Source organism: Bos mutus, chromosome 25 (genome assembly GCF_027580195.1).
Source record: "Bos mutus isolate GX-2022 chromosome 25, NWIPB_WYAK_1.1, whole genome shotgun sequence".
NCBI classification, from domain to species: Eukaryota; Metazoa; Chordata; class Mammalia; order Artiodactyla; family Bovidae; genus Bos; species Bos mutus.
The window spans coordinates 31,287,305-31,312,345 of NC_091641.1; the positions used below are offsets into that span (position 1 = coordinate 31,287,305).

Consider the following 25,041-nt stretch of genomic DNA (forward strand, 5'->3'; position numbering starts at 1 on the left):
TGTTAGCTTCCCAGGTGGCGCTAGTGGTAAAGAGCCCGGCTGCCAATACGGGAGATGCAAAGGACGGTGGGTTCGATCCTTGGGTCAGGAAGATCCCCTGAAGAAGGAAATGGCAACCCACTCCAGTATTCTTCCCAGGAGAATTCCATGGACAGAGGAGCCTAGTGGGCTACAGTCCATGGGGGCGCAAAGAATCAGACACAACTGAGCAACTAATACTTTCACTTTTAGCCTATAATAAATAGGTTAATTTATGTAACGAGATGTTAAAACACACACACACAAGTAACAATGTTGGTGAAGACATGGAGAAATTGGAACTCTTATGTGTTATGGAGAAACTGGAACTCTTGTGCATTGCTGGTGGGAATTTTAAAAGCATCCAGTATGGAAAACAGTATGGTGGCTCTTCAAAAAACTAAACGTAGAATTACCATGTGATCCAGCCATCTACTTAAGCTTGAACAATTACTTGTACACCCATGTTCACGGCTGCACTTTTCACAATAGCCAATAAGCAGAAGTAACCCATTGACAGATGAGTGGATAAACAAAGAGTGCTCTATCCATGCAGTGGATTATTACCTAACCTTAAAAGAGAAGGCAATGCTGACACATGCTACAAATGCATGAACCTTGAAGACATTATGCTAAGTGAAATAAGCCAAATACAAAAGCACAAATACTATCTGACTTTACTTATACTGAAGGACCTAAAGTAATCACATTCATAGAGACATAGATTGGTGGTTGCCAGGGGCTAGGGGAAGGTAAATGGAGAGTTGTTATTTAATAGGGGAGGCGTTTCAATTTGGGAAGATGAAAAGGTTCTGAAGATGGATGGTGGCGATGGCTGTATAATGTGAATGCACTCAATGCCTTTTAACTGTACACTTAAAAATGGTTAAAATGGACGTTTTAATGGTGTGGATACTTTTTTGATCTTTTCAAGGAGATCAAACCAGTCCATCCTAAAGGAAATCAGTCCTGAATATTCATTGGAAGGACTCATGCTGAAGCTAAAGCTCCAATACTTTCACCTGATGCGAAGAACTGAGAGACTGGAAAAGACCCTGATGCTGGGAAAGACTGAAGGCAGAGCAGAAGGGGACGACAAAGGATGAGATGGTTGGATGGCATCACCAACTCAATGGACATGAGTTTGAGCAAGCTCTAGGAATTGGTGATGGACAGGGAAGCCTGCAGTGCTGCAGTCCATGGGGTCACAAAGAGTCGGACACGACTGAGCGACTGAACTTTATGACAATTTTTAAAAGATAAAGAGAAAAAATAGAAGTTTGAGCAGCTGCAGGGGAAGGAGGAGGCTGGGAGGAAGCCCGAGGGCTGGCCAGGGGACCTGGGTGAAGGGCAGAGCCATGCACTAAGCAGGGAGCACAGGAGCAAACATGGGCGTGAGGGTAGGGATGACGACTCAGTCATGTAGACTCTCACAAGCCCTTGGTACATTCAAATGGAGACACTCAGGAGAAAGACCAGGAGTTGACCTGCGGGAGGTATAACTTAACCAACACATAGACAGCAATTTTCACCATGAAATTCAGACAGTATGTATAGAAATAAGAGTCAACAACAGAATCCAAGGATACATACATGCTAAGTCACTTCAGTCATATCAGACTCTTTGCGACCCCATGGACTGCAGCCTACTAGGCTCCTCTGTCCATGGGATTCTCCGGGCAAGAACACTGGAGTGGGTTGCCATGTCCTCCTCCAGGGGACCTTCCCAACCCAGGGATCAAACCTAAGTCTCTTATGTATCCTGCTTTGGCAGGAAGATTCTGGGAAGCCCAATCCAAGTATAAGTAATATTTAATGTCTGAGGGTATAGAAGTGATATGCCAGGAAGGATCTTCAGAGAAGTAGAAAGTGTGCCAAGAGGTTGGGCCATGGCATTATAGAAGAGAGAAGACAAAGTGTCAAGGTCGGAGGTGACAAAGGCTGCTGAGCAAATAAGGAAAATTACATTTTAGTTTTACAAGACGGGCATCTCAATAATAAATGTGCCTCTGGTATGTTCAGAATCAGGCCTATCACCTTGAAACAGACTGCCAACACATAACCTGATGGTGATCTACAAGAACATCAAATTCCAAGGTAATGCCATTGAAATGCCACTTTTATAACTGAGTGGGTCCCCTCAAAATTCATCTATTGAAATTCTAACCCCCAAAGATGACAAGATTAGGATATGGGGCTTCGAGTGGACTTTGGTGATGAGGGTGGCACCCTCGTGAATGGGATTAAAAGAGGCTCCTTCTAACACATGAGAGCACAGTGAGAAGGCACAGGCTATGAACCAGCAAAAGGAAGCAACTCGAGAGTGACCACGGCCCAAGGCACCTCAGGAATCGTGAGAAACAGTGCTGTGCACACTGAACAATCCCCTTCCTTCCCACCGAAGGATATTTACTGAGCATAATTTTATTGAAGAACCCATATACTTCTAGACACCATGCCAGGAGCTGGAAAGTCAGGAGGAAGTGAAACAGACACGGTGCCTGGCACGCCCAGCGCGCACCATCTAGCGGGGTAAATGGACCATAGACATCTGAACACAGTGTGGCAACAGGTTTTGGCGGCATCCTCTGACCTTTGTTCTCGAAGACAGGGCTTGGCACACTTTTGCTGTAAAGAACGCGCTAATATCTACTTAAGATTTTATGGGCCACATGGCCTCAGTCACAACTTTTGCCTAAAAGCAGCCACAGACAGTAAACACATGAATGTTTGTGACTGTGTTCCAACAGAACTTCATTCACAAAAGCAGGAGGTGGGACGTGGTTTGCTGACCTTTACACTGAGTGATCCTAACTTACTCAATACTTACTGCTTAATTTACTCACAAGTTCAAACTGGGGTGATTGTGATATTTCAGAGAGTCCTCTTTCTGGAAACAATATGCCATTAAGAATAAAATCGGGAGCTTCAGGGAATTCTCTGGTGGTCCAGTGGCTAGGACTCCAGGTTCCCAATGCAACGGGGCCCAGATTCCATCCCTGGTGGGGGAACTAGAGCCCACATGCCGCAACCAGGACCACGAGCAGACAAATAAATAAAGTCAGGAGCTTTATTTAAAAGTCAGGAGAGCTTTTTTTTTTGAAGTCGGGTGCTTCAGAATCACAATCATGTAGGCCTGAATAGAAATTCCAGCTCTGCTACTTTTGGCTCTGGTACATTAATGAAATTATTTCATTTCTTTGAGCCTCATTTTTTTTTTTATCTGTAAAATGGGGATGCTGTCATTCACTCTGCATAATCATTTCAACAATAAAATGGAAAAATGAGCACAGTCTGACAAACCCCCTAGGTCACAGAGCTGCTCAACATGAGTCACCAGCAAACACTAAGAAAGCCAGGCCTGCGGTTCAAGGAAAGGAGCAGAAAACACCCAGGTGTCATTTCTAGGATGAACGTGTTTGAATGTGCTAATCACATCATTCCTCCCATTTCTGGCACACAGGCTCTGACTCTTCTTAAGTTGTCTTGCTTTTCTCTCTCATTTAAGTTAGGATGATTTTGGATACAAGTAAAAAAAAATCCAACTTAAAGTGCCTTAAAATATTAAGGAATTAATTATCTCACATAACACTAAGTCCAGGGTTGGTTGATTCGGTAGCTCAGTGACATTATCAGGGGCCAGGTATTTTCCATCGTTCTGAGATCCCATCCTGAGTGTACTGACTTTCGTCTTCAGACTTGTTCCCTCCTCATAAGATCACTGCCACAGCTCCAAACATCACACAGGTCTCACACAACAACCCATGGCCATAAGATAAGCCTTTCTGTGTCTTCATTTAAATTGCAAGAGGCCTTCTCAGAAGCCTCTTGGCAGACCTCTCCTTCCTTCCCGTTGGTCAGGATTGCATCTCAGGCCTTCTCCTACATCAAGTACTAGCAGCGTGGAATTCGTTACAGCTGGCCTGATCTCATCCAGATTCACTCCCCCCGCAGCCAGCCTCAGGGCAGAAGCTGGTGGCCACCCAACGTTAGAACAAAGTCAGAGTTCTATTAGCAAGAAAGAAGGGGCTGTAGGGTGGGGAATTACCACTGTCTGTTGTAATTATTCATGCTCACTTGCATAACTGGAATGCAAAAGTTAAACAAACTGCAGGACCAGACTCAGAAAACACAGGTTCCTATCTCATCACCACAAATCAACAGTCTGAGCAAATAAACCCAGTCACTTGTCAAAGTCAGAGACGACGACTCTACCAGGCACGGCAGGCTCTTATTTCTGGGGTCTGAATTCTAAAGGAGACACACCAAGTGACCTAATTCCAAGCTTCTCTGGGTCCTGTGTAACCCAACTCACTGGAGAGTCTATTCAAAGGGATCACAGTTTGGGATGCCCACCAAGGCACAGCTGAGCTGGCAGTGTAACTGCTTAGAGTAATGCTTACCTTACTAACATTTCATAGTGGGTAAAATGGGGAAAAACTCCCCAAGCTAAAAACAAAGAGAAATCTGAATGCTAAACTAAAATCAAAAACAAACAAAAGACACATCAGTCAGAATGGCTATTATCAAAAAAAAATCTACAAACAATAAATGCTGGAGGGGGTGTGGAGGAAAGCAACCCCTCCTACAGTGTTGGTGGGAATGTAAATTGGTTACAGCCACTATGGAGAACAGTAGAGAGGTTCCTTAAAAAACTAAAAACAAAACTACCATATGACCCAGTAATCCCACTACTGGGCACATACTGGGAGAAAACCGTAATTCAAAAAGACACACGCGCCCCAGTGCTCACTGCAGCATGGTTTACAACAGCCAAGACATGGAAGCAACTTAAATGTCCATCAGCAGAAGAGTGGATATAGAAGACGTGGAACCTATAGACAACGGACTATTACTCAACCATAAAAAAGAATGAAACAGTACCATCTGCAGAGACGTGGACAGACCTAGAGACTGTCATACAGAGTGAAGTATGTCAGCAAGAGAAAAACAAGTATCGTAAATTAACGCTTATATGTGGAGTCTAGGAAAATGGTGTACATGAACTTATTTGCAAAGCAGATATAGAGACAGATGTAGAGAACAAATGTATGGATATCAAGGCAGGGAGAGGGGTGGGATGAATCGGGAGACTGGGATTGACAAATACACACTACTATATGTAATAAAATAGATAACTTATGAGAACCTACTGTGTAACACAGGGGACTCGACTCAAGTTTCTGTGGTGACCTAAAAGGGAAGGAAGTCTAAAAAAGATGCATTATATGAATATGTATAGCTGATTCACTCTGCTGTGCAGAAGAAACTAAGACAACATTGTAAAGCAACTATACTCCAATAAAAATTAATTAAAAGAACAAACAAGACAAAAACACCTAACAGACAGCAAACTAGGGAACGGGAGATATACAATATATAGGTGGGGATTAAAATCATCACAAAGCAGAAGGAAAACTGCCTGCAGACTCCCTTTCCCAGACTACAGTTGATCCCAGGAGGAAATCCTGGTACCCGACTGGTATAAAGGTAACTGAGGACGGTCACGCACACATAAGGCACACTGGGCCACGGGAAAAGCACACGGTGGCAGCACCATTCAAGGACACACCGTCAGCTATGGAAGACTCGCTTGAACCAGACCAACTTCCCCAGCAAAACAACAGCAACTGCAAAAGCCAGACTTGTTTTAAAAAAAAAAAAAAAAAACTGAGGTCCTAGGAGCTATGCAAAGACAGGAAAGACATGAGGAACTCGGATCCCAAAGAGAAGGGAAGTCTACAGACGTGAGTCCTAACTACATGGAGAGCCAGGTTTTGCTCTGAGGCTTTTGCCAACCACAGAGCAACTCTGGTGAGAAGAGGAGCTTTCAGAATTCCCACAGTCTTAAAAAAGAAAAAAGGAGAAGAAGGAAAGAAAACACAGGTCAGGACCTGCAGATGCAGAAGGGCACTGGTAAGCACGTCAACTACGTCCCCCCAGAATTCAAGTCCACGCGGAGCCCCAGAACGTGACTATTTGGGGGAAGGCTCTAGGCAGATGTCATTAGTTGAGAGGTGGTATACCGCAGCCGGGGAGGGGGGAGGGCGCCTAGTCTGATACAACTGGTGTCCGCCTGAGGAGAGGAGGGGACACAGAGGGACACGGTCACAAAGGAAAGAAGGCCATGTGAAGACACACCGCGCTGGGAGCGGCAAAGCTGCAAGGCGAGGGGCTGCTGACAAGCACCGAGTGCCAGGAACACACCCTCCCCCAGAGCCTTCCAGAAGCGACCAACCCTGCGGACACCTAGATTTTGGACTCCTGGCCTCCAGACTGTGAAAAGGTAAATTATCCCTCTGTTGGTGAACCACCCATGGTGTGCAAATTTGCCATGGCAGCTCCAGGAAGCTGATATAAGCTGGAAACCCCAAAAAACTACACCCTGGAAATGCATGGGCCGTCACAAATACTAAAGCCCAAGTGTGAACCGGCTTGACCCTTTACTGGACTAAGTGGGTCTCCCTCTGCCCTAACTGTCTGAGAAGCAGCAATAAACCCTCTCTGAAGAAAGCGCCATCCCAAACTTCAAAGTATCTCTACCCTTGTTCACACACAACATCTGGCATCCAGTCGAAAATAACCAGATACCGTGCAAAGACAAGAGCGTATTCAAAAAGAAAACAAAAACAAAAAATAACGGACTTTCCGCTACAGCCCGGTGAGAAGGTTAACAAATCCTCGCCCTGAAAGCAATGATAAAGCTGAACAAATCTGACACAGATAATGGTTCCCACACTCCAGAAACTGGCTTCAGTGGCTTACCACCTGGGAGCGGTTTACTCTTGAAAACTGTTGAATTTCTGATAAGAAGAGGGGGAACAGTACTAACAGGACAAGGATAAACGGTGGCCAACATGCCATCTCGAGGGTCAGGGGCCACAGGGCAGGGCGCAGACTGCGGTGGATGAAGCACTTCCGGCCCACCGACAGAGGGCAGGGGTGCGGGGCCCCCAGCGGGGTCAACTGTCAACGTGGGCCCAAAGTCGCAGGTCCAGGTTCAAGAAAACCTACAAACCCGTATCTCCACATAAGATCTCAAAATCTTTCAATGCTAGAATCTTAAAAACAAATTTTTAAACGCACTCTACAAAGGATTTCCCTGGCAGTCCAGGGTAAGACTTGACCTTCCAATGCAGGTGGTGCGGGTTCGAGCCCTGGTCGGGGAGCCTAGATCCCACATGCCTCGGGGGCCAAAAAGCCAGAACATACACAAAATAAGTAGTATTGTAACAAATCAATTAAAAATCACACTATGCGAGGGCACCAACTTCCAAATTCAGCCCTACATGCAGCCGAACCCCCGACAACCAAACACAGCAGGCATGCCCCTGGTAGACTCTCAGCATTATCCCATTATTGTGATTTCCAACAATGTCACTTTGTTCAATCATTACGCTGAAGTTCAGCTTTTCTCTCTTCATTTAGAAACAGAGCTAATGCAACAAGCCTTGTGGATTAATTCACCATTACTCATTCTCTCCTGTCACTTTCAATTCAGTTAACAGAGCTGGAGAGGTCCACAGAAGAGCGATAACGGGCATCAGGCCGGCTGCCCGAGGAGGCAGGGAGCAGGGAAGAGCCAGGAATTTGACATGGGTCTGACCTGGGCTGGAATCCTCAGCTCTGCCATCTACCAGCTGTAGACGGGAACTTGGGCAACTTAGTAACTAACTTGAGACTCAGGGTCATCATTTGAAAAGCAAGGACACCATCACCTACGCTGGAAAGTAACTGGCATGTTATCACCATGCACCAGCTCTGGCAGATCAATACCAAGGCCTCAAGCCCCCACCACAACCCTACAAGGCAGATCCTGCTACGATCTTTATTTTACACAAGAGGAAACAGGAGCTCAGAGAGAAGATGTCCCAGAGAGCTTGTGTGTGACACGTCGTGGAGAGGGGATTTCAACCCTGCTTCCCGATCACTAAGCTACACAGAGGGCCCAGCCCCACAGCCAGGAGGGACGAGGGAGCCGGACAAGGCTCATTTCTGTCTGATCCATCTCTCAGGATTTCATTTTCTCCATTCTGCCTGGCAAGGCCATTCCAACGGCTTTAAGAACAACCATAAAAAGCCATTGACCTGATCTTTCCCAACTCTTAGCAGCTGAAAAAACACCTGCCCTCCCCCATGAGGTTTTTAATCAAACATTCAATGGCAGGAAAGAGGTTTTAATCAGCCAAGGACCATCCTGCGCCTGTGAATGGTTAATTACTGCTGCCAACAAAGATGACAGAAGCCCCCGGCAGCCACTCAGGTGTGAAACTAGTCTGGTCTTTGCTTCCCTTCTAACTGGCCAGGAGACGGTGCAGCACACACTCCCCAGCAGAAACAAAGCCAGAGGCTACGCGCTCAGCAGCGTCTCCAAGACACGAGGATAGAAATCATGCTAAGACGCAGGGAAACAGTGAGAATGCGAAGGCTGGTGATGCCTCGCAAATGTGTAGGTGCTTCTGTGATCTCAGGGCCAAGTAACAAAAAGACAGGAATTCTAGTCTGCATGGGAATACAAAGAGCCATTCTTCATGGTCAAAAGGTCAGAGCCTCAAGAAGGGGTGAGATGGAGAAAGAGGTTAGACATGTAAAGGGTGTTTGGGAGAAGGTAACTGGTTAAACAATTGGAGTGGGGTGTGCATGTCTCTGAAATGAAGCAGGTGCTTCACATGAGGTTATCATGTGAATCTGCCTGACAACCCCCCAGGGAGAGAGACGCTCTGTCTTTACAAGTGAAAATGGAGGGCACGGAGGGGCGTTTTCCCAGGGTCATGCCAGGCTTACCCTCGGAGTTTGACTCCAAAGCCATGGTTGCCTCTGCCATGCCCAGGAACTGTCCATAGCCTTGCGGTCTGTTCCACACCAGTTTCTCCAAGGTAGCTCCCCACAGACAGTAAGAAGGAAATAAAAAGGAAGAGGGGCCAGCAAGCTGGGGGGGACTCTCGGAAAAGCCATGTCCTCAAATAGCCATCAATCAGCCCTAAACCACCTCCACACAGAGCTCAGGGAAGCGTCCTGGACATACGGTGTCACCAAGGGACTTCCCCGGCGGTCCAGTGGCTAAGACTCTGCCCTCCCAAGGTAGGGGGCCCAGGTTCAGTCCCGTCAGGGAAGTAGATCCCGCACGTCCCAAATAAGAGTCTGCATGCCGCAACGAAGATCAAGGATGTCATGCGCCACAACTGAGATCTGGCTCAGACAAAAATTTTTTTTTTTTAAGTGCCACAGAGACTACTGAGGCTGACATTCAAGGAGGCCAAGCAGGACTGAGGCTCTTGAAGCTGGCTCTTCTCTGAACTGGCCCACTGTGACCCAGGAAGGTGGAAGAAAAATCAATGATGACAGGAATCCTTCTTGCAGGCCCAAGAGGAACCACATTCATTTTTGAAAAAGAGCAACTGGTGAGATGAGCAGGATCAAAGACTTGCTGGAGGGCTGAGAGAAAGGGGAAGGGAGATATGCCAACTTGGGTGAGAGGGAAAGGCAGTCGGCAGAGAATTTCCAGACAGCTCTACCAAACACAGCCAGGGCTGATTTCTCGATGTGAAAGGAGGTAGACCAGTAGAAGGTAACCCATTTCACTCAGCAGGGACACTAACGTCACAGCAGCAAGATTCAGGAATTCAAGGTGGCACCCACAAGCAGGGTCTTAACCTGCTCTTCAAAATCAGGGGTGTGGGGGGTTTTTATACAACGTGATACACTTCAAAGTTCAGATCCAGGGACTTCCCTGGTGGTCCAGTGGCTAAGACTCAGCGCTCCCAATGCAGCGGGGGTCCCGGATTCGATCCCTGGTCGGGGAGCTGGATCCCACATGCCACAACTGAGACCCGGCACAGCCAAATAAACAAATAAATATTAAAAACAAAAAAGTTCAGATCCGGGCAGAAACCAGTATTGCAACTGTCCTTCAGTTAAAAATAAATAAATTAAGAAAGAAAACAAAAACAAGTTCAGATCCAAAGCAAACCACTGAACAAATAATGGCTGCACTGCAGAGAACACAGATGAAGATCCCGACCGCTCGCAGAACTGTCCTGTGAACTGAGCGAGTTAATTTAAGACTAACAACATGCCAGGCTGACACTAAGTACCCATGGGTGCTAAGAGTTATTATTACGAGCATCATTCCTGTCATTCAGAGACACAAGAGGACAGGACAAGCGAAATGCTGTGACAACTTTAAAAAGGATGGTGGCAGAATTCTAAGCTCAGAGATCTGCCTGATTTCTGTCACTGTTACTGAAGACAGATTTAATTATGAAATGCCGTGCCATCCTTGTGCGTCAAATCAGAACAGATTATTCACTTCTCACCAATTGCTACACCACACTGGGGAAATAAGCACCTCAGCGGCAGGCCCCCACCGAGTCCCTTGAGACCACCAACACGTGGCTCTGAGAATTCTGCACAAAGGGTGACTTCCTTTCAATTAACATGCCAGACAACACAGGTACTGACTGTGGTGAGACATCCTCACCGTGGATTTCCGCATCACCACGGGCCTCCCGCCCCCAGCAGTCCCGCACAATGACTGCCTTGCTTGCTACTAAAAAATAAATAAAAATTAAAAGGACAGAGAGGAAGGGATATGCTCTGGGCTTCACCCGGCCGAGGAGTACCTGTTTCGGTTTTGCTGGCAAAGCCTGCTGCCTGTTTGATCGCGGCCGCCGTGAGTGCTAACCCTCGACTCCTCTTCAAGCCGTGCTGCAGGACGGCTTCAAACTGGGCACACAGACAGGTTACCCTGCAAGAGAACCAGTGACTCATCAGTCCACCCCGGGAAGGGAGAAAAACAACCAGGGAGGTGTCAGCATCTCCCAGGGGAGCGAGTGAAGGAACACATTAGATGCCAGGATTTACAAGCAGGTAACTGACATGTAAGTGACTCCCCACTAGCTCTCCGCATCTGTGTTCCTTTCAGGTTAACTCAGGGCAGCCCCACACAGTCCAGCCCCTGTTCATCAGACTGGTGAAAGCACAGAAACAATTCACAAGAGACAAGGGGAAATGGAATTGGTGCCAGCCAGCGGGGGTGGGGGAGAAAAAAACCAATTTAAAAACAAATCAGTTGTGTGCGGGGAGGGGTTGGGTGTTAATTTGTATCCAATTCGCAAGTTTCAACTCTAATTCATATCATGTCCTTTATGAAACAAGATTATCTTCTAAGAGATTGAATTCGCAGGTCTGCCAAATTGGAAACATTGTGTAATTTCATGGCCTGTTACATACCCTAAAGAAATAATATGAATTCTGATTCTTGTTCTTTATTTTGTTGTTAAGAGATTACATTGTTGAAGGCAGATCTGGAGTTGATGGAATTTTCAATTAAGTTACAATTACTGTGCATTTAATTGAATTTATTTCTCAGTAACCAAAGAAATGGGAGATTCAGGAACATGTTCACAGAGATGAGGTCACCATAACCACACTCAATTCTTAACAGTCCCCCCAGGGCTCCTGGGCCCCCACCCGGCTGGATCTGTGGACCTCAGAAACTCTTCCATTCACTCAGGCAACAAACGTTAGGAAATCCAGAACTCGTCCCGGGTGCCAGGCACTGTTCTAGGCTCTGAGGATACAAAAGTGGGAGTGAGACAGACAAGGTTCTAGCAGGGAGAGATTCCCAAATAAGCCAACCAGATCCTATCAGTTGACAAGAACTCTGAAGAAAATAAAACAAGATGAGGTGGTAGACAGAGCCAAGGCAAGAACAGGCTTAGACGGTGTGGCCTGAATGGAGGTAACCTTAGAGTCATGACCTAGACGTGACAAGAGGCAGCAGGCTGGGCAGAGGGGCGAAGTGCAAAGACCCTGAGGCCACCACCACCTGGCTCATCCCTGCCTAACTGCAGGCATTTCCTGCTCCACCCACCCCCACACATGTAGTAATTATACTCCAAGTATTTATCACGCTATGGGTGGTAAACATTTTCACATCCATGATTTCACTAGCTACTCCCATGATGATATGATTGGAGCAGGTATTATTACCTGCATTTTACATGTCAGGAAACTGAGGCTTAGAGACAGGTAAGAGCACATAATAAGTACATAATTAACAGCAATATCCGTACTCCAGACCTACCCACCCCCACGCTACCCAAGGTAGTTCCCACTACACTCTGTACCATGACAAACAGGCTTTATTCTAAGACAAAAGTCCACTTTCTCCCATATGCCACCTTTACTCGAGTGTTGTCTATACCAGGAAACCCTAACACAGTACCAGCAAATACACAGCACATGTACACTGACTCTCTAGTCTGTGCCTGTGGCAGACATCACTAATCCATCCCAGCCTTCCAGGCTACTACTGCCAATGATCAAAGTCAGCCCTCCAAAGGAAGGAGTCCCTTCTTGCATCCCAAACCTAACTCGTGTCCTCACCTATACCACCTGGCTTCCAACTCCTACTGGTCCTCCTGGCTCCCCTGCAGCTAGTTCACGCAGTGCCTGGCACACAGCATGTGCTCTGTGTATGCTTTTTCGGCAGGTATGTAAAAGCATGAGGAACCTCGGCCCCAGAAGACTCCCCCGCATTGAAACAATCCTCCTCTCTGGGCAGATGCCACTCAGACATTAGATGTGCATATGCTAGTCTCTCTGTGTATCCACAGGGGCACACTGCTGAGGGCTCCCTGCAAAGCTAGGACGCCCACCAAAATTAAACCCCACAGAAACCAAAACAGAGGCATGATACAATGGAGCCTGACCAAGGGCCCTGTCTCGGGGCAGTGGGGCGAGGAGGAGGAGGGGGAACCTTGGTCTGTGTTTAGAGGTCTCCATATTAAACCACAGCCTCTATCTTTAAACGAATCATCAGCAAATACAATGATTAACTCAACAATCCTAGTCAGGTTGTTTGGCTCCAGTGCACAAGTCGATAACTGCCCCACCAACTCTATAATAACATCTGGCCTCTAAAGGGAATGGAATGCAGGGGAACAGCATTAACCCAGCCCCTGAGGTCTGGGTTACGTCAGCAGTATTGCCTTCCAGATGTACCTAGGTCACAATCAGCCCAACGCAGCAGAAAACCAAGGTGGGTGTTAGTCCTATAATTAGTTTGTTACATAATGTCTGCCTTACTGAAGGCCATTCTATTTCTCACCCTCCCCATTTGACCTGAGCTTGTATCTACAGGTCATTCAAGACTTAGCTCAAGGAGCCCCTCCTCCAGGAAGCCTTCCTGAGTCTTCCTCAGGCTGCAGCACTTGGCTAATCTCTCTATGAACAAGCTGCTCTCCACCGCTGTCTCCTCTGGCTAACTCAAGTTCCCTGACAGCCAGGATCACGCCTCAATCGTCTTAGTTGCTCCAGCACCCGGCAGGACGCCTGGCTTCTGCGATGTATGTGATCAGAACTGTCCCTCCCCTCGAAGAACTCAGAACATGGGCTTGACGTCTACTTAGGTAAGAGGGGCATCTCTGGAGATGTTGTATAAGGTGGAATCCAGGTCAGTTACGACTAGGGAACCAAAGAGAACACACTTGTCCAACCACAGGAATCTACACCCTTCATCTTGTAGTGGGCGTGCTATGGGTACTGACTTATAATCACGTCACCTGAAGCTGTTCCATTTCTTCTCATCTGACTCGGCAAGATGATCCTTCCTGCAGAACGGGGCACCTGCCTTCATGGAGCTCACTGTTTTCTCAGCTCAGTCTCTCCTATTTTCCAGGATGCTCTCCCCTGAGTGCTCTCTGAGACCCACGTTGAGGGTGGGGGGAAGGACTGGCTGCCTCCACAGCATTTTCTCACATCTATCTGAGTTAATGAATTGGCCATGTTTTTAATTAAGCAGGGCACTTAACAGTGGATGTTTTAATTAAAAAAAAAAAAAAAAACACCAGCCAAGAAAATCACTTCAAGTTTTTATGTATACAGCTGTTTACCAGATGAGTGGATAAATAAAATGTGGTATATTGATACATGCATGTGTGTGTGTTAAATTGCTTCAGTCATGTCCGACTCTGTGCGACCCTATGGACTGCAGCCCACCAGGCTCCTCTGTCCATGGGATTCTCCAGACAAGAATACTGGAGTGGGTTGCCATGTCCTCCAGGGGATCTTCCCAACCCAGGGATAGAACCTGTGTCTCTTACCACTGGCAGACAGGTTCCTTACCACTAGCGCCACCTGGGAAGCCCCTATATTGATACAATGGAATACTATTAAGCAATAAAAAGGAATAAAGTACTGACACATGCTACAACAACCACGAGCCTTGAAACTATAATGCTAAAGGAAAGAAATCAGACCCAAAACCATACACTGTATGATTCCATGAAATGTCAAGAAAAGGTAAATATATGGAAACTACAAGTATCGGGTTGGCCAAAACATCTTATGTGAAAGTCACTCAGTCGTGTCCAACTCTTTGCGACCCCATGGACTGCAGTCCAAGGAATTCTCCAAGCCAGAATACTGGCGTGGGTAGCCTTTCCCTAACATCTTATGGAAAAACCCAAAAGAACTTTTTGGCCAACCCATTACATTAGTGCTCGCCTAAGGCTGGAATCAGGGATTAACTGTAAACTGGCATAAAGAAACTCTTTGGAGTAATGAAAATGTTCTGAAACTGAATTGGGGTGATGACTGCACAGCTCTATAAATTTACTTTTAAAAATTCACTGCATTGTACATGTACAAGGAGTAGATTTTTATGGTAAGTAAATTAGACTTCAATTAAGCTGCTTAAAACAAAATAATAAAACCTGCTCTCAGGGTGCTCAGTAAAACCCTGATGAAGGAGTGAAGGAGTTAACGAGTGGGAAATGAAATAACCTTCTCCTGCTAAAACTGAAATAACCTTCTCCTGCCAAAACTGTCTCCCACCACCACCAGCACAGCTGGACTTTGCACGAGCTTAACTGCTTTACTGCTAAAATTCTGCAGGCACTGGTCTTCCTGAGCTGCGTCCTATATTTCAAGACTGCTTAACCTATCACATTAATCTTTAATAAGAGTCCTAAGAATCCTGTGCTTTTTTATGGCAACTATGAGGCATTTATGGTGAATGTGAGACAGACAGGATCAGTAATAAAAGCTGCATTTTAAGAACCACATCAGATTAACCTGGTGACAGAGGGCGTAACTTTAAACTGATCCTTTCAGATGTTACAGCTTCATTGGAATGTTTTGGTGAAGAGCAAGTACAGCAGTGAAAACGGAGTGGACTGTCCTCATGTGGGAAGCTCCAGAGTCACCCAGAACAGAGCCGGCTGTACCCACGGAAACCAGCCACTGACAGCAGTAGCCACATCTCCGATTTAAGACGGCGCAATCAACCAGCCTTGCTACACGGCCGTCACATGACAGTCATTTGCAGTGGGCCACGCCCTACATTTGTGCCTTACAAATTTTCAGCAAAGTGCACATCCTTTCTGGCTGAATTTTACCAGCACCAATCAATCCTCAACTGTAATCTACAAGTCAGATAAAGATTTCAGAATGAAAATATTCAAAACATCCTTTGCAACTGTGGAAAGTTAAAAATACATAAAGATTTGACACTTGGGGAATTGGTTAAATGATAATACACAATATAATCGAATGCCATTTAGCATTTAAAATATTTATCAAGAGTTTATAATGATAAGCCAACAGGTTTACAATATGAAATGAAACATAAGCAGGGTATGCAACTGTATATTAAGTATGTTTTCAACTATACTAAAAAAAAAAATTTGAAGGGAATTATGTAAAAAATTAACAGCAACTTGATAAAATAATTACTGGTGATGTCTTTCTTACCTCTATGTTTTTCCCACTTAGCTTCTTTTTTTGCATTTAAAAAGTATTCATGTCTCAAGAACCAGAAACATTGCTACCCTTAGCTACAAAGAATGAAAAAATCTGGCATCAAAGTTATACTGAGGGAAAAAAAAACTCACGCAATCATTATTTATATGCAGAGAATTTGAAATGGCATTTTTTAAAAGCATAGATTATAAAGTTAAGCCAAAAAAAGGAGACCTACAAAAAGATATAAAAATGTTTTTAACCAGCAAATTTTAAATGTTGCAATAAAAGAAACAGTAACATTAAAAGTTGATTTTTTTAAGTCAACAAAATGGTGGAGGGGACACAACATTCACAATAGTAACAAAAGTAAAATAAATCATATTTTTAATAAGAAAGATACATGTCCTATATGAATAAAACCATAATATTCTTAAAAGGTATAAAGATCAAAATAAATAGAAACATTGCTATCCTAAATGGGAAGATTTATTTACATAAAAATGTCAATTCTTCCCAAATTAACATATACATTTAATACAATTCCAATACTAATCACAAGAAGAACTCGGTCCAGTGTGGTTCTGGGTACAGCGATAAGCATTACTAGAGCAGTATGGAGAACCTCCCTGCCCCAGAAAATCCAAATGAATATGGAAACATTTTATATATAATAATGGAAGTACTTCAGTCCAGATGGGCAAGAATGAGCTGTTTAACAGTGGCACTGACACAAGTAGCCATAGGGCTGAAAGAAAATTAAGAGTAAACTTTTGTCTCAAACAACCACAGAACTAAATTCCACATGCATAAAAATCAAGAAAATATATAAGTGTGCATCAAGATCAAGAAAATATAAAAGTGTATAAAAATAACACTTTGGCCACCTGATTCAAAGAGCTGACTCATTGGAAAAGACTCTGCTGCTGGGGAACATTGAAGGCAAAAGAAGAAGAGAGCGGCAGAGGATGAGATGGTTAGGTAGCATCACCAACTCAATGGACATGAATTTGAGCAAAATCCGAGAGACAGTGAAGGACAGGGAAGCCTGGTGTGCTGCGGTCCATGGGGTAGCAAAAAGTTGGACACAATTAGCACCTGAACAACACCAACAAGAAAAATAAAACTGTAAAAAATTATAGAGAAAAATATAGGTGAACTGCAGGACAGGATACTCTCAAAGCAGAATTTTAAAGGTTTATAGAATTAACCACAAAAAAGTTTTACATTTCAATATAGCAAAAGATATGATAAATATGGTGAAACAATAAATGATAACTAGAGAAAATATTTACAATCACATAACTGGAAAAAAAATTACAGACCATAGTACCTGAAGAGTTTCTACAGGTAGAAAAATAAAAAAACTATTAAAGAAGGTGAACAAATAAACCATGAAAGGAGGAAATACAGTTGCCCAAAAAACACAGAAAAAATATTCAATCTCACTAGTGACCAGGAAAGTGCTACAATACTAAGATACCAACTGGGGACTATCAATTTAAAACCAGTCACAGATCTATACTAAGATACCAACTGGGGACTATCAATTTAAAAGCAGTCACAGATCTAGCAAAAGTACAAATAAGTGGGTCCTGTTGATAGGAATATGAATGTGAATTGCTACATCTCTCTACAAAGAGATCAGGCAATATCATTTTTTTAAAAGCCTACACCCTTTGTCCCAGATGGCTCAGTGGATAAAGAATCCGCCTGCAATGCAGGAGACACAGAAGATGCCAGTTCAATTCCTGGGTCGGGAAGATCCTTTGGAGAAGGAAATAGCAACCCACTCCAGTATCCTTGCCTGGGAAATCCCATGGACAGAGGAATCTGGTGGGCTATAGTCTATATGGTCACCAAGAGTCGGACAGCAACTAAGCACAGACCCTTTGACTCAGCAATCCTACTTTTAGGAATTTATCCTATAAAAATAATAGCACTACTAATTAGAAATGAGCAAAAACCATGAACAGACATTTCAGCAAAGAGGATACACATGTCCAAGAACGTGAAAATATGTTCAACACCATTTGCCGTTACAGAAATGCACGTTAACACTACAGTTGGATATGCCTACACACCTACAGGATGGCTAAGATAGAAAATCACGAGAATATTAAAAGATGACAAGAATGCAGAGGAACTGGATCACTCACACGTTGCTGGAGGGAATGTAAATGGTATAGTCAATATGGAAAACGGTTGGCAGTTTCTTATAAAGCTAAATGTGCAAATGTCATACAACCCAGAAACTGTGTTCTGGAGTACTTATCTCAGAGCAACGAAAGCTTAGGGTCACAGCAATAACCTGTACATAAATGTTTCCAGAAGCATTATTTGCAGTAGCAAAAACCTGAAAACAGCCCAGACATCCTTCAGGGGATAAACAGACTGTGGTGCATCCAGACCAGAGAATACTACTTGGCAATACACTATTGATACATGCAACAGTCTGGATGAATCTCAAGGAAATTACCCTGATTGGGGAAAAAAAAAAAAAGCCAGTCCCAAAAGGTTACACACTGCACGATTCTATTTACATAACATTCTTAGAATGACAAAATTTTAGAACTGGAGAAGAGAGTGGTAGTGGCCAGGAATTAGGGACGGGGATGGAGGGGACAGGAGGGAGGTGGGTATGGTTAAAAATAAGAAAAGAAAAAACAGGAGGAACCCTGTGGTGATTAAATTATATCTGTATCTGTGGTGGGGACACGTGAACCTACAGAGTGATAAAACTGCACAGAGCTAAACACACCCACACAAGTGAAATCAGCAAAATTTGAAATACCTACCATCCAAGAATCTTACAAGGTAAGACCACTGGAGAAAAGTGAGTAAAAGATAAATGGGATCTTTCTATTTCTTACAATTGCCTATGCCTCCATAATCATCTCACAATTAGAAGCCGAAATAAACAAATATAAAAGCATGAGAAGGCAAAAACAGACATATACACAACAACCATCTCTGCTGTGGCATTGTTATAACAGTAAAAGCAGAAACAAAACTAGACACAGCCTGAACGCCCACTAACAGGAAAACGCTAATAAGTTACAGGACCGCCACACGACCAAACACTAGGTAGAAATTTTCAAAGAATGAGATGCCAAATCTAAACAACCTACGCAGCACCTTTCTCCACACATTTTAAGGCCTCGGAAATCCAGGTGCGCCTCACAGTCGATGGAACTACCCAATGAAAACCGGCACTGGCTGTCCTTTATTACGGAGACGCCATTGACGGCAGGCTGCACCGTTATGTTACCCAGTGACCTGGAACAAGGTCCATAATACATGCCCAGGTTTTTGTTTCTTTTTTAAATCAAGTTACAGAGTAACAGACATGGTAGGATTCTTATCTGAAGGAGGAAGAAGAGAAAGAGGAAGAGGAGTGGGCTTCAGTTATTTGCATCATCTACATTCATGTGAGAGGATGGAAGCATCCTTGGCAACTCAGGCCAGCACGTCTAGAGAAGGGTAATGAGGGCTGGGAGGTGAGGCTGGGCTGCTCACCCACAGCATAGCAGCGCCAACACGCGAGGTTCTCGCCCACTCCTTGCTGAGCCAGGGGTCCGTGGGCCAGTGAGTCAAATCAGCGCCATGCTCTCAATCAGTCCTCCCTGCTTTGGCCCAGAGCGTCCTCTCGCTGTGCTAGGTAAATGGGACGCCAGTAAACGGCAGACCAGGGATAAAGAGCCAAAAAGATCTCTGAGAAAGGTGGCACCCGTCTAGAAGAAACTAAAACTGGTTTTAATTTTATCCCAGGAACTATACAAAGATAAATCCCAGAAGGATCAAAGGCTTAACTGTAAACAGTAAAAATCTTACAGGAAAATGTTAAAGACCACACGCACACTCCAACGTTGAGGAAGATCATAAAACACTGAAAACCCAGAAACTGGCAGGTTAGTATATGGACCAGTAAAGAAACATTTAATTGTGTAAAGAATTTTAAGGACTTCCCTGGTGGTCCAGTGGTTGAGAATCTGCCTGGCAATGCAAGGGACACAGGTTCGATCCCTGGGGCTGGAAGATTCCACATGCCTTGGGGCAACTAAGCCTGTGCGCCACAACTGCTAAAGCCCGTGCACCCAGAGCCTGTGCTCTGCAACCAGAGAAGCCACTGCAATGAGAAGCCTGCTTGCTGCAACTACAGAAAGCCCACACGCAGTAATGAAGGCCCAGAACAGCCAAAAATAATTTTTCTTAATTTCAATGTAGTATTATAATAGATAGTATTATCTGTGCTTACAAAGTTAATGGACAGATCTGAAAAATATGTGCAATGCAAAAAAACAGGTGAAAGGTTAATTAATTACTGTAATACACAAAGAGCTCTCACAAACTGATAAGGGGACAAATAATCCAACAGGAAACAGGGCAAAGAATATGAAGCTCCTCTGCACAAAAGAGCAAAGTCAAATAGCCAACAAACATTAAAAAAAATAAAAAAACTGAAATTCACTGGCAATCAACAGATGCAAATTACAATGACAAGTGAGCCACCTCTTTTCACCCATCAGACTGACAGAACTTCAAAACAACACTCAAAACTATTATTAGAAAGGAAGAAAAGGGCAGTTTCATGCACTACCAGTAGAAGATTTTTAGAAAGATACCTGACCACAACTGTTAAAAATAAACGCATTCTCTATGGCCCGGCAACTCAGCTCCGGGAAATCTCTGCCAAACAAACAAAACCCTCAATACATGAGAAAAGATGCTCAAGGATGTCTACTGTTGCACTGTCCACAGTAGTAAAAATTGGACTTAAAGTCAGTATTACTTCGTAGGCACCTGTTGGTACGTTTCACATAATACAATATAGTGAAGCTTTTTAAGAAGAATTTTTAGAACTCTAACTTGGAAAGGATTTGACAGGATAGTGCCAAGAGAGAAAATACAGATGCAGAACATTATATATAATTGAATTTTTGGAAGACAGTGTGTACGTGTGTGTGTGTATACACATGTGTATTTTATTTCTAAGAATGTGGAGAAATACACAGAACAAATGATTCTTGATCATTAACATAAGTTATCCAGAGGGAAGGAGAAGAGATGGGATAGGAAAAAAGAGGGGGAGGGAAAAAAAAAAAAAGCAGGTAACAAAGAACCGGAAAAAAATGCAAGCTTGGTAACAGTGAAAACCCACAAGCCAACAGTTTTCAAGATACTATTAGGCCTGAGGATGGCAGATGGGCATGTAAAAAGAAATAAGATGAATGTTCTACCAGAGGAACCCGCAACTGGAAAAATAACCTATTTTTAAATGAGTTAAATCATTTCTGACCATTGTTAAAAGTTACTAAAATAAATACAGTAACTGGATTTCCCAGGCGGTCCAGTGGTTAAGACTCTGCACTTCCAGTACAGGGAGCGTGGGTTCAGTCCTTGGTTGGGGAACTAGGATTCCACAATCTGCACAGCTTGGCCAAAAAAAAAAAGACAAAAGAAACACAAAACTATAGGAACCTCCCTGGTGGGACTCAGTGTAGCCAAACAAATAAATAAATATTAATTTATTAAAATACACACATATAAAAACACAGCAACTGTCTTCTCTGGGGTAGACAGACCCTCCAGCTTTGGTCCAGATGCAAACACCTGCTTGCCCTTGGGATTCTTTTGGCAGATGAGGAGCTTCAAAGTCAGGGATGGGAGGTGAAAGCTGAGAAGGAATCAGTCTAGGGAGCTGATAAATCAAAAGGGAAAAAGAGGATGGAGAAAGCCAAGAGACCCTCAGTGCAGAAGGACTGAATAAATGGGAAATGAGGAAGCAGAGACGTGCCATCAGGTCCAGTGGCCAATGGATCTCCCAGTTGGGTCAGAGTCCATAACCTGGAAGAAAGAAAACTCCACACCAAAAGCTTCCTTTCAACAAACAATACAGTCACAGATGCAGAAAACAAACTTACAATTACTGGGCAGGGGGAGGTGGGGGGTTGTGAGGGAGAGATAGAGTGGAACCGGTGTATATATTACTCTACATAAAATAATAATAAGGACCTATTGGATAGCACAGGGAACTCTACTCAATATTCTGTAATGACCTATATGGCAAAAGGACCTAAAAAAGAGTAGATAGATAGATAGACAGATGGACTTCCCTGGTGACTCAGTGGTAAAGAATCGCCTGCCAGTGCAGGAGATGTGGGTTCAACCCTGGGGTCGGGAAGATCCCCTGGAGAAGGAAATGGCAACCCACTTCAGTATCCTTGCCTGGGAAATCCTCTGGACAGAGGAGCCTGGCAGCAGGTTACAGCCCATGCAGTTGCAAAGAGTCAGACACAATTTGGAGACAAAACAAAAAACAACATATATTCACAAAAGTGAATCAGTTTGCCTGACACCCGAAACTCACACAACATTGTAAATCAACTGTACTCCAATAAGAAACAAAGAAACAGGCAAGATGCAGGCCACCCCGCAGTATAGATACATCTTTGGGAAAGCAAAGGTGGATCAGAATAAAATTTGCAGCCTATTATTAGAGCCCCCCAAAATGCTGTTTTTAAAAAAAATAAACTAAATCTAAAACAATACACATTTGTTCTGGTTTCTGGCCATACCTTAGAGCCAGAGCATTTAGGTCTCATCCCGGTCAGTCAGCCTCATCCAGGCTCACCCTAAGCTTTCTGTCCCTTCTCCCAACGCCATCACCTCTATTCGGCTTCCTCGTCCACTGCGCAGAGCAGCCCCCTCTCACTGCAACCCCGACCCCATCTCCCTGGCCCACCCCCCTGGCTGCTGATCAGAAGCCACCCTCCTGAAATGCGAACCTGACACCATTTTCCTTCCTGCCACATTCTGCTCGGGTTACATGACGATTTCAGGGGGACCATAAAATGACATTTTCAGGTTAATCATTTTACTATGACAAGAAAAATATTTCAGCAGCCATCAATCTGTGATTTCACTGACAAGACCTGAGTAGAAAAGGGAGGCCTTAAAATTCCACCTCAAGCCCATCTCTGGCACAAACAGTACAGGGGAGTGGCAAAAATTGTGAAAATCTTATACAAATAGCCATAGTTTAAAAAATAATACTCTATCGGATAAAGTACAAATGCTTCCCTATAACAGCAAGTCAAGAATCTATTGACTTTCCAGCCAAACTTCCGGCACAAACAACACACCATCCACAATCCCAAGACTTTCTCTCACACCCCTGCATTTGCCACTCCTGCTGCCTGGAAGTCCCATCCTGCCCATCTGACAACTGAAGACCCTGCTCGCCTCTCGAGTCTATACTACGTAATTATTACTACAGGCCACCGTGACTGTCTGCAGTTTACAGGTCCACTGCCCAGGCCCAACTCTGAGTTCCTTCAGAACGGCAGCCATCTCACCCAGCTTACAGCGCCAATGCCAACTCAGGGACTACAAATAAGTATCTGCTGAATGAAGGAATTAACGAGAATCATTCTAGCCTTTAGTTTCCAAATTAGCCAAAATACTGGTATGTCTAGTCACAGGAAGAAAATGTATTGCACTTAGTAAGTTCTCACTGGGTGTGTCAAGCAAACACTATTATATCTAATCCTCACTTCAATCCCAGGAAGTTGATACCATGATCATCACCTAATTTTTTTAATTATCTGTTTATCTATTTTATTTTATCTATCTCTATTTATTTTTGGCTGTGCTGAGTCTTCATTGCTGCGAGGGCTTTTCTCTAGTTGCCATGAGCAGGAGCCACTCCCTAGTTGTGGTCTGTGAACTCTCACTGTGGTGGCTTCTCCTATTGTGCAGCGTGGTCTCTAGGGCACAGGCTCAATAGAATGGAGCACTGGCTTAGCTGTTCCACGGCATGTGGGATCTTCTCGGACTAGGGATTGAAGCTGAGCCTCCTGCATTGGCAGGCAGATTCTTTACCACTGAGCCACCAGGAAAACCCTCATTATCTAATTTTACAGATGCTGCAAGAAAGGTCTTGCTGCTGCTGCTGCTGCTACTGCTGCTGCTGCTAAGTCGCTTCAGTGTGTCCAACTCTGTGTGACCCCACAGACGGCAGCCCGCCAGGCTCCCCCGTCCCTGGGATTCTCCAGGCAAGAACACTGGAGTGGGTTGCCATTTCCTTCTCCGATGCATGAAAGTGAAAAGTGAGAGTGAAGTCGCTCAGACTCTTAGCGACCCCATGGACTGCAGCCCACCAGGCTCCTCCATCCATGGGATTTTCTAGGCAAGAGTAATGGAGTGGGGTGCCATTGCCTTCTCCGGCAAGAAAGGCCTAGAGATGCCACATGTGTGCATGCTAAGAGGCTTCAATCGTGTCTCTTTGCAACCCTATGGACTGTAGCCTGCCAGGCTCCTCTATCCATGGGATTCTCCAGGCAAGAATACTAGAGTGGGTTGCTCTGCCCTCTTCCAGGGAATCTTCCTGACCAAGGGATCGAACCGAGGTCTCCTACATCTCCTGCACCGTCAGGCAGATTCTTTACCACTAGTGCCACCTGACTTAGCCCATGTGTACAACTGGTGGTCTGTGGACTGGGTGAGCATGAAGATAAGTATGCCTGACTCCAAAGCTCACCCTTCACACCAACACCTCTCTCCACAGCAGGATGGTGGCGATGACGGTGATGATCGTGCTGAAGCGTGATTCCCTATGGGCCTAGCACTGCTCTCAACGATTATCAATATAAAAACACAAGTATTTATTAAAATTCAGATGGAAATGTGCTCAGATTTGCTAAATGCCCTAGGGCTCCTCCCATTTGCTAAAAATAATCTTTCCCCAAAAAGAAATCAATTCATTTGATTCATGGAGTAAAATGAAAGCAAATGCAATACAGAACCATCCCCTACTAGAGCCTCAAGGTGGAAAGCAAGTGCTCAGGCAGCGGAGATAAGAAATCCAATTAATGAACCCCAGGGGGTTTTGCCAGGATGAGAATTAGAATATCCAGTCAACACCTCAAACCGCTAAGAGGCTGGTAAATCTGTGACAAACTGAACATTAAAAAAAAAAAAAAATGACGAACATCACATGACGAACATTTAAAAGAGGAAAAGGAATGTCTGAAAAAGCCATTCAGTTTCATAAGTGTCCAGAGGACCGCACAGGACAGTTTTCAACAGTGTCTAAGAAATAACATTAGGGAACAGCAAAGGGCAGCTGGTTTCGTTCTTTAGCTTCCTAAAAAGTTCAACACAGTTTCGAATTCCTTAACAGGTGAAGAAAAATCTCAGGTGGCTCAGTGAAGAATCCGCCTGCCAGTGCATAAGATGCAGATTCAATTCCTGGGTTGGGAAGATCCCCTGGAG

General features: G+C 44.4%; 1 protein-coding gene across 3 annotated transcripts in view; it reads right to left on the reverse strand.

The window, feature by feature from the left end:
- SNX29 (sorting nexin 29) overlaps positions 1 to 25,041 on the reverse strand; it is a 591,844-nt gene that overhangs the window by 532,871 nt on the left and 33,932 nt on the right. For all 3 annotated transcript variants that reach the window (XM_070363126.1, XM_070363128.1, XM_070363127.1), the window contains one exon: positions 10,641 to 10,765. In XM_070363126.1, the coding sequence (XP_070219227.1) occupies positions 10,641 to 10,765 (125 nt within the window). The remainder of the gene's footprint in view (positions 1 to 10,640; positions 10,766 to 25,041) is intronic.